This window comes from Procambarus clarkii, chromosome 36 (assembly GCF_040958095.1).
Source record: "Procambarus clarkii isolate CNS0578487 chromosome 36, FALCON_Pclarkii_2.0, whole genome shotgun sequence".
NCBI lineage: Eukaryota > Metazoa > Arthropoda > Malacostraca > Decapoda > Cambaridae > Procambarus > Procambarus clarkii.
The window spans coordinates 7328065-7341525 of NC_091185.1; the positions used below are offsets into that span (position 1 = coordinate 7328065).

Below are 13461 nucleotides of genomic sequence, written 5' to 3' on the forward strand. Positions count from 1 at the left end.
GCGATGTCGTCACTGCTCCGTGCTCAGACGCTGGGCTCGGGTCCGTAACAGCTGGTGAAACCATCAGAGCCAGCAACACCGGCTGGTAAGTCCATCAGAGCCTGCAACACCGGCTGGTGAGTCCATCAGAGCCTGCAACACCGGCTGGTGAGTCCATCAGGGCCTGCAACACCGGCTGGTAAGTCCATCAGAGCCAGCAACACCGGCTGGTGAGTCCATCATAGCTAGCAACACCGGCTGGTGAGTCCATCAGAGCCAGCAACACCGGCTGGTGAGTCCATCAGAGCCAGCAACACCGGCTGGTGAGACCATCAGAGCCTCCAACACCGGCTGGTGAGTCCATCAGAGCCAGCAACACCGGCTGGTGAGTCAATCAGAGCCAGCAACACCGACTGGTGAGTCCATCAGAGCCTCCAACACCGGCAACATCTCGGATATAGGTCTACTCTCCTCAGGCTTCTACACCTGGCCCAACTTCCTGCCTCACATGTGACTGCAGCTACGACTGATCTGTGCAACTCTCCGGCATCTTGGTAGGTGTGTGGAAGTCTCCTGCACCACCAGCAGGGGTGTGGAAGCCACCAGCTGGTGTGTGGAAGCCTCCAGCAGAGGTGTGGAAGCCTCCAGCAGAGGTGTGGAAGCCTCCAGCAGAGGTGTGGAAGCCTCCAGCAGGAGTGTGGAAACCTCCAGCAGAGGTGTGAAAGCCTCCAGCAGAGGTGTGGAAGCCTCCAGCAGGTGTGTGGAAACCTCCAGCAGAGGTGTGGAAGCCTCCAGCAGAGGTGTGGAAGCCTAAAGCAGGTGTGTGGAAGCCTCCAGCAGGAGTGTGGAAACCTCCAGCAGAGGTGTGGAAGCCTCCAGCAGAGGTGTGGAAGCCTCCAGCAGGTGTGTGGAAACCTCCAGCAGAGGTGTGGAAGCCTCCAGCAGGTGTGTGGAAGCCTCCAGCAGGTGTGTGGAAACCTCCAGCAGAGGTGTGGAAGCCTCCAGCAGGTGTGTGGAAGCCTCCAGCAGAGGTGTGGAAGCCTCCAGCAGGTGTGTGGAAGCCTCCAGCAGGTGTGTGGAAACCTCCAGCAGAGGTGTGGAAGCCTCCAGCAGGTGTGTAGAAGCCTCCAGCAGGAGTGTGGAAACCTCCAGCAGAGGTGTGGAAGCCTCCAGCAGAGGTGTGGAAGCCACCAGCAGGTGTGTGGAAACCTCCAGCAGAGGTGTGGAAGCCACCAGCAGGTGTGTGGAAGCCTCCAGCAGAGGTGTGGAAGCCTCCAGCAGGTGTGTGGAAGCCTCCAGCAGGTGTGTGGAAACCTCCAGCAGAGGTGTGGAAGCCTCCAGCAGAGGTGTGGAAGCCACCAGCAGGTGTGTGGAAGCCTCCAGCAGAGGTGTGGAAGCCTCCAGCAGGTGTGTGGAAGCCACCAGCAGGTGTGTGGAAGCCACCAGCAGGTGTGTGGAAGCCACCAGCAGGTGTGTGGAAGCCACCAGCAGGTGTGTGGAAGCCACCAGCAGGTGTGTGGAAGCCTCCCGCGCCACTAAACACGGAAGCAAACCCAATATTTGTCCGGAGTCAAAAATCTGATGAAGACCAACACGATGCTGACTGAACCGTGTCCCCCCCCCCCCCCCTTCCCCCTCCCTCCGTGGGGGGGGGGTATATACACCTGCAGCAGGTATATACACCTGCAGCAGGTATATACACCCTGCAGCAGGTATATACACCCTGCAGCAGGTATATACACCCTGCAGCAGGTATATACACCTGCAGCAGGTATATACACCCTGCAGCAGGTATATACACCTGCAGCAGGTATATACACCTGCAGCAGGTATATACACCCTGCAGCAGGTATATACACCTGCAGCAGGTATATAAACCCTGCAGCAGGTATATACACCTGTTACAGGTATATACACACCTGCAGCAGGCTCTCTGGGTTCGAGTCTACTGGCAGGGTGTGTCTAAGTTGTGTTTACCTGACTTGTGTGTTTAGGCGCACAATATATATATATATATAGAGAGAGAGAGAGAGAGAGAGAGAGAGAGAGAGAGAGAGAGAGAGAGAGAGAGAGAGAGAGAGAGAGAGAGAGAGAGAGAGAGAGAGAGAGAGAGAGAGAGAGAGAGCTTCTCGTAGAGTGCCCTAAAACAAACACACACACACACACACACACACACACACACACACACACACACACACACACACACACACACACACACACACACACACACACACACACACACACACACACACACACACACACACACACACACACACACACACACACACACACACACACACACACACACACACACACACACACACACACACACACACACACACACACACACACACACACACACACACACACACACACACACACACACACACACACACACACACACACACACACACACACATGCAGTATGGATGAAGCAGGTGAACACAGACAAGACACCCATCCAGCCTCCCCCTCCCCCCTGCACCCCCACACCCCACACCCCCACACCCCCCCCAACCCCCATTGTCTCAGCTCCCCCGGCCGTAAAGCACAAAGGTCCGACCTTTTTAAAAAGGCATATTTGTGCTAGCAGAACAGCGCGTACGGCAGAAACGCACGCCCACATATCTCCATTTTTCTTTGTTTCTACTAATGAGTACAAATGATGTTATCGAGGCGCGCATTCATCGCCCTCTTTTGTTTTCACCCCGTGTGCGGCTCTGGTCTGGAGTTGCCGCCACGGCCGAGTGCTGGAGATTGTGTGCTGGGGGAAGGGGCCTTTCCCACATATATTCACTTCTCTTCTCGCTCTCTGTTTTATTATTTCTCCCTCGTTTTCTCTTAGTTTTGTCGGCCCTCTCTCTCTCTCTCTCTCTCTCTGTCTCTCCCACTCTCTCTTTCATCCTTCCTCTCTTTAGCATATTATAAGAACAACCTTCGTAATGTTTACTGTACTCCGGACGAATGAAAAGTTCGACTGGGATGCCGAGGAAGACACGAGGAACAGGGGAGGCGAACGCCGCGGCTATCTGTCCCATGAAACAATATGGAATCTCCCCCAGTACAGGTGAACGTCTCTGAGAGCCTGATCAACGCGGGCTCGATCCCTTTTGTTTGGGTTTCGATCCGCTTTTGACGAGCCTCTGCCGTCGACTTCATTATCCGGTGCTTGTGGTTCTCTCGACGATGATTTTTGTGGGCGATAAAATTACGGAACACTCGCCCCCCATTGACAAAACAACAGACGTCTATTATTTTCTTTATTCTAAATGCTGAAAGGAGGCGTATTTTGACCCTGCCGGCCTAAGAGCGTAGTTATAGGTGAATTAAACCGCACCGGTTCTCATTTGCACATTCCTAAATAAAAAGCTAACACTTCAGATTCGTTCCTACGATATAGAAAGTCATTTTCTTTAGAATTAAAATATGTCCCTGACTCATTATGGCGCTCCGGTGTTGATCCCGCGGCCACGGAGGTCTGGCTCTCTGGCTGGCTCTCTGGCTGGCTCTCTGGCTGGCTCCCTGGCTGGCTAGCTGGCTCTCTGGCTGGCTAGCTGGCTGGCTAGCTGGCTCTCTGGCTGGCTAGCTGGCTGGCTAGCTGGCTCTCTGGCTGGCTAGCTGGCTCCCTGGCTGGCTCCCTGGCTGGCTAGCTGGCTCTCTGGCTGGCTCTCTGGCTGGCTCTCTGGCTGGCTCTCTGGGTGGCTAGCTGGCTGGCTCTCTGGCTGGCTTGCTGGCTCTCTGGCTGGCTCTCTGGCTGGCTCCCTGGCTGGCTAGTTGGCTAGCTGGCTGGCTAGCTGGCTCTCTCTCTGGCTAGCTGGCTCCCTGGCTGGCTCCCTGGCTGGCTAGCTGGCTCTCTGGCTGGCTCTCTGGCTGGCTAGCTGGGTAGCTGGTTGGTTCCCTGGCTTCTTGGCCTCCTAGCTGGCTGGCTGTCTGGCTCCATGGCTTGCCGCCTGGCGTGGGTGCCTGGTGGCTGATTGCCTGACTGGCTGAACCCGTCTGATAAGTTGGGGTTAACTGGCTGGCAGGATGGTTTGACTTGCGGTTTCTATGTCATGAAACTCCCCCAGCTGAGGCCAGTCAGAACAGGTCTGGTCAAGGGCCGAAGCAATCAGGTCATCTCGAGAAGACATTTAGGGTCAGATCAGGTTATATTTCTTCGGGTGGTGAGAGAATGGGTTGAGCCACACTATAGGTGTGGCAGGGCGCGTCACAGTAGGTCAGGCCATGACCTACTGTGACCTGTGGCAGACCACTACAGGTCACGTAGTATAATGTCTTTTCTAGACGGCAATAGATGGTAGTTATAGAGAAATATATGTTTGAATCTCTTGTCTCAGTAGACTGATTGTAGAGTCTTTATCTACCTGTTCCTCGTCTACCTCCACCTGCTCCTCCTCTTCCTCCTTCACTGTAGCAGTGTAAAGGTGTACTAGTGTAGCCGTACAGCAGTGTAGAGGTGTAGGAATGTAAGAGTATCAGTGAGTAGTGATGTAGCAGTATAGTGGTGTTGTAGAGGTGCTTGGTCAGGAGAGAGGGGAGGAGAAATGCACCAAATACACACGAGGAGTCACAATAACGTAGCTGAAATATGTTTACCAAAACCACACACTAGAAAGTGAAGGGACGACGACGTTTCGGTCCGTCCTGGACCATTCTCTCAAGTCGATAGTACTCCTCCACCAAGTCGATCGTGAGGTAGAGATCCCCAGGATTTCCACCTCACAATCGACTTGAGAATGGTCCAGGACGGACCGAAACGTTGTCGTCCCTTCACTTTCTAGTGTGGTTTTGGTCAACAAATGCACCAAACATTCCACCCAGCACAAGGCTGGACGGTAGAACGACGGTCTCGCGTCATGCAGGTCAGCGTTCAATCCCCGACCGTCCATAAGTGGTTGGGCACCATACCATCCCCCCGTCCCATCCCAAATCCTTATCCTGATCCCTTACATGTGCCAGAGTCATAATGGTTTGATGCTTTCCCCTGATAATTCCCTCCCTCCCTCTCCCCCCCCCCCCCCCAGCACAGAGGTGCATCTCAGTCTCTGCTCCCCCCCATCCTCCCCCCATCCTCCCCCCCACCCCATATACCTCCTCCCTTCGTCTTGTTTACACGATCAGCTGATAGGCCACTACGACGTCATTTTGTGGTGCTGTTTCAGCTCCTCCGGACCCGTGGAGGCCCATTGATCATACGTCTTGAGCTAAGTAGTAGTAACTCTTTCTTAACTGAAACTATACATTATTTGTGCTCGCTAAATAATGTATATATGTATATGTATATGTATATGTATATGTATATGTATAGGAGAAGGAGCATAGCTTGAATGGTCCTTAAGAACATATATTATTATAACTCTATGGCCCTTTAGGGCAGGCATGTCCAACTGAGGGCCCCCGAGGGCCATATGGGCCACATTTGTGTTGTCATGAGGGCCACACACCACAACTGGGGGCCCCCCCGAGGGCCATATGGGCCACATTTGTGTTGTCATGAGGGCCACACACCACAACTGGGGGCCCCCCCGAGGGCCATATGGGCCACATTTGTGTTGTCATGAGGGCCACACACCACAACTGGGGGCCCCCCCGAGGGCCATATGGGCCACATTTGTGTTGTCATGAGGGCCACACACCACAACTGAGGGCCCCCGAGGGCCATATGGGCCACATTTGTGTTGTCATGAGGGCCACACACCACAACTGGGGGCCCCCCCGAGGGCCATATGGGCCACATTTGTGTTGTCATGAGGGCCACACACCACAACTGAGGGCCCCCCGAGGGCCATATGGGCCACATTTGTGTTGTCATGAGGGCCACACACCACAACTGAGGGCCCCCGAGGGCCATATGGGCCACATTTGTGTTGTCATGAGGGCCACACACCACAACTGAGGGCCCCCGAGGACCATATGGGCCACATTTGTGTTGTCATGAGGGCCACACGCCACAACTGAGGGCCCCCCGAGGGCCATATGGGCCACATTTGTGTTGTCATGAGGGCCACACACCACAACTGAGGGCCCCCGAGGACCATATGGGCCACATTTGTGTTGTCATGAGGGCCACACACCACAACTGAGGGCCCCCGAGGGCCATATGGGCCACATTTGTGTTGTCATGAGGGCCACACACCACAACTGAGGGCCCCGAGGGCCATATGGGCCACATTTGTGTTGTCATGAGGGCCACACACCACAACTGAGGGCCCCGAGGGCCATATGGGCCACATTTGTGTTGTCATGAGGGCCACACACCACAACTGAGGGCCCCCGAGGGCCACATGGGCCACATTTGTGTTGTCATGAGGGCCACACACCACAACTGATTGTAGTCATTTAATAAATGTTATTGAAGGGTATTTGTATTACTTAAACTTAGAAACATAGAGTGTACATAAGAATGGTTTAGCGGCTGGCCACATTCATGACTGCAAAGTAATGAAGTAGTTTAAGAAATGCAACAAAATTTAAACAGCAACATAGACCTCTATGCAACAGCAACAAATTCATTGCACTAAAATTACAACAGTTCAAAATGAACATTTATTTACGACTATGTAATCATTTTTAGTTTCTGGTCCTGAGGCTTCACACTTCTCTTTAATGACAATTGTTGCTGTGTCTGGCTGATCTGTCGGTGTAGATCCCACTGGGATCAGAACCCACAAGTGTTGATCAGTCAGCCTCGTGCTGTGGCAAGTTTTTTGTTGATATCATGAAGGAAAATAACTCTTCACGTACATAGGTAGAGCCGAACATTGTCATAATCCTTGTGGCAAACTTTCTGAAGTTTTTAAACTTTCCAGGAAGGTATGAAAAGAAAGCAGGTATCGCCACTACAAGATGCTTTGCTCTGAGAGTTGAGTCTAAGTTTCTAACAGTTGTGTCAGGAAGCTTTCTTCTGCCTGACCAACATCACAGGGGAATTGTTCCTGAGAATAATGCAAAGTGGTGTTCACAAGATGAGAAATTACGAAATCTTTCCTGGAATTCCTTTGATAACAATTCCAAGTTAGTGTTACACTTAGGAAAGCTAAGTACACACTCAGAACTGACAGTGGTTTTTCAGCTTTTTGCACTTAGGAAAATTAAGTAAATTTTCATTTTACAAGTGTGACTTCCACAGGGAGCCGGTCGGCCGAGCGGACAGCACGCTGGACTTGTGATCCTGTGGTCCAGGGCTCGATCCCGGGCGCCGGCGAGAAACAATGGCCAGAGTTTCTTTCACCCTATGCCCCTGTTACCTAGCAGTAAATTAGGTACCTGGGTGTTAGTCAGCTGTCACGGGCTGCTTCCTGGGGGTGGAGGCCACTAAAAGCCCCGAAATCATCTCAAGATAACCTCAAGATGTGTGCAGCTCCTGGCTCCCTTTTAGCTTGTTGGTCGCAGAGGACTTGTGCATGCGTGGCCTGTTGGGTTCGGCCCTGCGTTTCTTCTCCCTGCTCGAGCTGTCTTCCGACTGGCTTGAGGTGAATGTGGAATGAATGACAGCTGACTAACCTGCGTGTTAGTCAGCTGTCACGGGCTGCTTCCTTGGGGTGGAGGCTTGGTCGAGGACCGGGCCGCGGGGACACTAAAGCCCCGAAATCATCTCAAGATAACATCAAGATAACCTCCATAAGCTTAGTATTGTAATGAAGCACGTGATGTCATCATACAACTGAGTGGTGAGTTTTTACTTTGTAATTTCAAATTATGATGAGTTAATTGTTCAACAATGTTCACAGCAACAGCCAGAACATGTTCACAGCAATAGCCAGAACATGTTCACAGCAACAGCCAGAACATGGAGCCAACTTTCACCTGTTATTGTCTCAGTTCTGACCTCCCATCTCCAAAATAATAATAATTTCTTGTCTCAACAAATAAAATTTGTTTAGCATTTTGTTACATGACAACCAGGAGACTTCTGAGTAGACTGGAACAACGGTAAACTGAGCAGCCATAACCTCCAACAACACTGGAACAACGGTAAACTGAGCAGCCATAACCTCCAACAACACTGGAACAACGGTAAACTGAGCAGCCATAACCTCCAACAACACTGGAACAACGGTAAACTGAGCAGCCATAACCTCCAACAACACTGGAACAACGGTAAACTGAGCAGCCATAACCTCCAACAACTGGCTGAATTGACGGTGGTTGAGAGCACGACCTGTGGCACAGTTCACTGGCCTTGTCACCAAACTAACCACATTCTCCAATATTAAAAATCTTGGGTCACAAATTATGCTGATGAATAAAGCAGTAAACATGTGCAAATGATGAATCTGGATGCGAGTTTTCTATATTTGTTGGTAACTTGGCAGCAATATCATCATGTCTGCCAGCCATATTGGCAGCACTGTCGGTGGATGAACATGACAAGATGCTCATAGCCAAGCCATAGTCATGCACAACCTGCCCGACTTTCTCTACGACGCCCTTGCTGGTCGTAGTGTCATCTTGAGGTTATCTTGAGATGATTTCGGGGCTTTTTTTTTTTTTAGTGTCCCCGCGGCCCGGTCCTCGGCCAGGCCTCCACCCCCAGGAAGCAGCCCGTGCCAGCTGACTAGCACCCAGGTACCTATTTTACTGCTATCATGCATGGGGGAGCAGTTCAAGCAGTGCTTCATAAATATTAAATTCACTGTCACAGCCCCTGATGAAGACTGCAAGCGGTGCTATTCCAGTGATGTCAATAGTCTCATCAATAGGAAAATGTTGACATCTTGATGATGCGGCCGTCAACTGTTGTTTCAAATCACCTGATCAAAGCATCAATCCTTTCAACAACGGTGTTCCTGCTTAATGATATATCTTGCATAAATTTCATATATGTAAGATATACATAATTGCTTACATAAATGCTTTCTCTGGACACACAATTTGAGGCGTTTTTGTTTATAAAACTTTGATTTACGACATCTCCTTCACTGTAAGATGTCCCACTCCTGGCCACCATTGGGGGGAGTTCACAGCTTACAGTAACGGGAAGAGCTCACAGCTTACAGTAACGGGAAGAGTTCACAGCTTACAGTAACGGGAAGAGTTCACAGCTTACAGTAACGGGAAGAGTTCACAGCTTACAGTAAGGGAAGAGTTCACAGTTTGCAGAGAGCACATTAAGCCAAATCCCAAACAAGCGTTCATAGGCCTTGACAGCCACACATATGTACTAACAACACATATGTACTAACCACACATATGTACTACCCATACATATGTACTATATTAAGCCTATGAGAGCGTATATAAGGATTGTTTGGTCAAGTACGACGCCATTTTACTCACATTTTCCCCTTCCTTAGAACGCAGTTTGGGATAATTCAAAAGTTCAAAATATAAACTTTTCGCGTTCTAAAAGTCCATTTTTTGAAGGTTTGAAGAAATAGCTGATGTAAGTATTCTCACTTTAAGAGAATGTATTGTTAATGTTTTGTGACGATAATCTCCTTCAAGAGATTGAGCCTGCTCTTCCCTCCACAAACCGTCGTTGAAATTATATAAAACGACTATGGAAGAAATGTCCAACAACGACAACAACACCAGCAAGGCTTGCCAGGGTGAGCAAAACGTATGCAGCCAGCCACCTGTTCGAACTCCAACCACCAAACTACCTGTTGATCGCTGCCGGCTGCGCTGATTGGTCGCCGGTCTGGCTGCACCTGCACTCGCCCCCCATACTACCTGATGTCTGGGGTCGCCCCAACATCAGTCCTCAGAATGTTCAGTGCTTTCGTGGCCATCACACCTCCCAGCTAGACTCTAGCGTGTACTGAGAGAGGTGGTGGCTTTAAGCCAATATTCCAGCACCTCCCACTTAACTTTTGTATTGCACTTGTTATTTTGCCTTAACGTAACTTTTCATTTTGTCATTTAAGTATTCTTATTATTTTGATTCATTGATTTTATTATAAGAATTTGTTTGTGCATTATTTTCATGTTTTGATTTATTTAACGTAATTAAAATTTCATTGTTAAAGTTTACTTGTGTTTTGTGTGTCTTCTCCTTACCTTACCACAGACGAAGTTCCAGTTTTTCTATTTTTTTTTATAACTATGTGACGAGGCCATACCCCTAGCCTTAAACAGCCGAACACCAACGCGTTACCGTCACAAGTTATATGGGGGCCTGTCCGGGAGCTTCACTCAGGTACTGGTGCCAAGTGGTAATTTATGGTAAGCGTATTTAACTTTGTTAACGTAGCTTTACTATTTTTCATTCAATTTCATTTTTTATAAGGTGCGGTGTATTGTGCATTACGAGAGTAACATATAGTGAAGGTGAGACAACTTTGGATTACGTGGTGACTGTAGGCCTCAGTCATACTCTTAATTGGTCATCTCTCCCTCCATGTTATTACTCGTATTTACCATCTATGTCCCTTGAATATTTCTCATTCTGACAGATCATCATATTGGTACCCTGGTACTGTGGTCTGCCCCGGGTCAAGAGTACCCAATCTTCTGCAATCTGACTGTAGGAGGACAAAGAGGGCCATAGTTCCTCTAGCTCGAACTTTAGTTGCTGAATTGGGACCTCAGCAGCAGTTCTCGTCACCAGTTGACACCTCGCACCCCTACACGTCAGTCAGAGATGATGATACATACAACGGTAGGGAATTAGCTTATTTTTTCAGAGCACAAAAGTTCGCTAATTCTGTAAGTATCATATTAAATTCAGTAGGAAAAACTTGCTTTATGTCCTATAGAGACTTGGCAAGGTATGCCTACATCCTTGGACTACCAATTTTACTTTTGAAGCATTTAACTGTTTCATTTGTTTTCGAAACTCTGTTTCATTTGTTAGTAGGATTTTCTTGCCCTTATTCTCTTACATGAGTACCGGGTACAAGATTTCCTGCGCCCTTGATTTAATTTAATCATTTAATATCTTTCACTTAACGTTAATTGTTAAAGATCACACAGGATAGGTACCAGTTGCCACGTTGTCCTGTTTCTGACATTTCATTATTGAATATTCGTGTACCTTTATTTGCTAATTTCACCATGTTTCGTCTCCAAACTTTCCGTGCAAATCCAGCAGGTGAAATAGGGACTTTAAGTCGTGCCAAGAGGACTGAACTACAAACTCTTGCACATGAGTATCAACTAGAAGTTCCCTACCAAGCCAACAAAAATGACCTACACAACCTGTTGCTGGATTACTATTTAGAGCAAGGTAAGATAGACTCTGAAACTCATGAAACTTACTATATTGCAGATAAAACTGATTTGGCAACGCTGAAACTCAAACTAGAGCTGGCCAAGATTGAACGTGAGCAGCAAAGGGAAGCCCGTGAACAGCAAAGGGAAGCAGCTGACATACGAAGGGAAGAGATCGCCCTCAAGGAACGTGAGTTGGCAATGCTCCGTGAACGTGAACGAGTACAGCTTGAAACACTCCAGGAGCGGGAACGCTTACAGCTTGAAACCAAACAACGCGAGTTGGAAATACAACGCGAACATGACAAGCAACAAGCGACTCTGGCTCTTGAGTGTCGTCAACGGGAATACACGTTGGAAACTTCACACCTCGCTCAACGCCAGCAAGCTACTGCCAATCTTCCCGTCAGTTTTAATATATCACATGCAAGTAAGTTAATGCCATCCTTTGTAGAAGCAGAAGTTGATGTTTTTTTCACCACCTTTGAAACCCTTGCTAATCAACTCAGTTGGCCTGTCGACCAATGGGCCACACTTCTCAGAGTCCATCTTACAGGTAGAGCTGCAGTCACACTCAGTACTTTGGCGTCTGAGAATGACTACTACACTCTGAAACAAGCAGTGTTGGACGCCTACCTCCTCTCTACTGAAAGTTATAGAAGGAAATTCCGTGACCACCTGAAGGCAAGTACCACTACCTTCCTCGAGTTTGCTAACACGAAACGGAGGTATTTCATGAAATGGCTGGAAGCAGCACATGTCTCTACTTTTACAGAACTCGTCAACCTGATGCTTGTTGAAGAATTCTTGAGACGTGTGCCGCCTCCTGTCCGCCTCTACTTAGCAGATAAAGAAGAAACCGACTACCTGAAGTGTGCTAAGTCGGCTGACACTTACAGCCTCATCCACCGGCTGACACCTGAACCATCCTCCAGTAAGAAGTCGTGGTACAGTTACGAGAAGGTGAGCCCCGATCAAGCTGGTTCACAACTGTACTGCAAATATTGTAGACTCTATGGACATACCATAGACAAATGTGGTAAGTCTCAATACAAGGGAACCACTGACCAACAAAGACCCAAACCAACTCCTCCTAAGTCCGGTAAGCCTGTGATGAATGTTGGTGTTGATGTTAATGATCTTTCTCTTTTCAGTAACCACCTGTATACTGGAACTGTCTCTGCCAACGGTTCAAATCCGGAGGGACGTTTCAAATTGAAGATCTTGAGGGACACAGCGGCTCTACAATCGATCATCTTGAAGTCGGCTGTGCCCAACATAGTCTACACCGGGGAAACAGTCTTCATCACTGACCTCACTGCTACCACTCCATACCCTCTCGCCAGAGTCCACCTGGATTGTCCCTACGTGAACGGGGAAGTCCAAGTCGCCGTCAGGGAAAAGCCTTTTCCCATGCCTGGAGTGCAACTTCTCCTAGGCAACGACTTGGCAGAAGACCTGCAACCGACCAACCTGATCGTCATGGACAAACCCCAGGTGTGTAACTCTGTGCCAATAAATCCTATTCTTGAGTATGTTCCAGCAGAGGTTCAAGAGAGTGATGAAGTTTCTCCTCCGGTTCTCGTGACCACCCGTGCACAAGCCGCACGTCCACAGCCAGCTGACTCTACTGCTACCGCTGTCCCTCAAGACCCTCAGAAACTACCCCCGCATCTGACCAAGTTGGAGTTCCGTAAGTTGCAGAGGGAAGATCTTACTTTAACACCATTGTTTTTCCAGGCTGAGACTCAACCCGACAGTATTCCTGGGTTCTTCCTAGAGAACGACTTGCTCTACCGCAGATATAGACCCAGTAAACTGAAGGAGGAGGACGATTGGGCCAACATCGAACAACTTGTGATTCCCACCAGCCTGCGGCCCACTATTCTACACCTGGCCCACGGAGCATTCTCCCACTACGGCTTCAACAAGACTTACCATGGGATTCGCCAAGACTACTACTGGCCAGGTATGGTAAACAATGTCAAACAGTACGTAAAACAGTGTCATACATGTCAGATGGCAGGCAAACCGAACGTCTCCATTCCCAGAGCACCACTGATTCCCATACAGGTGCCTGCGGAACCTTTCCACAGACTCATAATAGACTGTGTTGGTCCTTTACCTCGGACCAGTTCAGGTAACGCCTACATCCTAACCATCCTGTGTCCTACCACCAGATTTCCCATAGCAGTTCCAGTGAAGAACATCACGGCTGCTACGGTTATCAAACATCTATTGAAGATCTTCACTCAATACGGATTTCCCAGGGAGATTCAAAGTGACTGTGGCACCAACTTCACCAGTGATCTCTTCAAAAGGACACTG

At 49.1% G+C, this 13461-nt stretch overlaps 1 protein-coding gene across 1 annotated transcript in view; it reads right to left on the bottom strand.

Annotated features, from left to right (window-relative positions):
- Positions 1 to 499: 499 nt before the first annotated feature.
- Positions 500 to 13461, bottom strand: part of LOC138371579 (pupal cuticle protein 36-like) — a 50007-nt gene continuing 37045 nt past the window's right edge. The window contains exon 2 of the mRNA XM_069336464.1: positions 500 to 1514. Within this exon, the coding sequence (XP_069192565.1) occupies positions 500 to 1514 (1015 nt within the window). The remainder of the gene's footprint in view (positions 1515 to 13461) is intronic.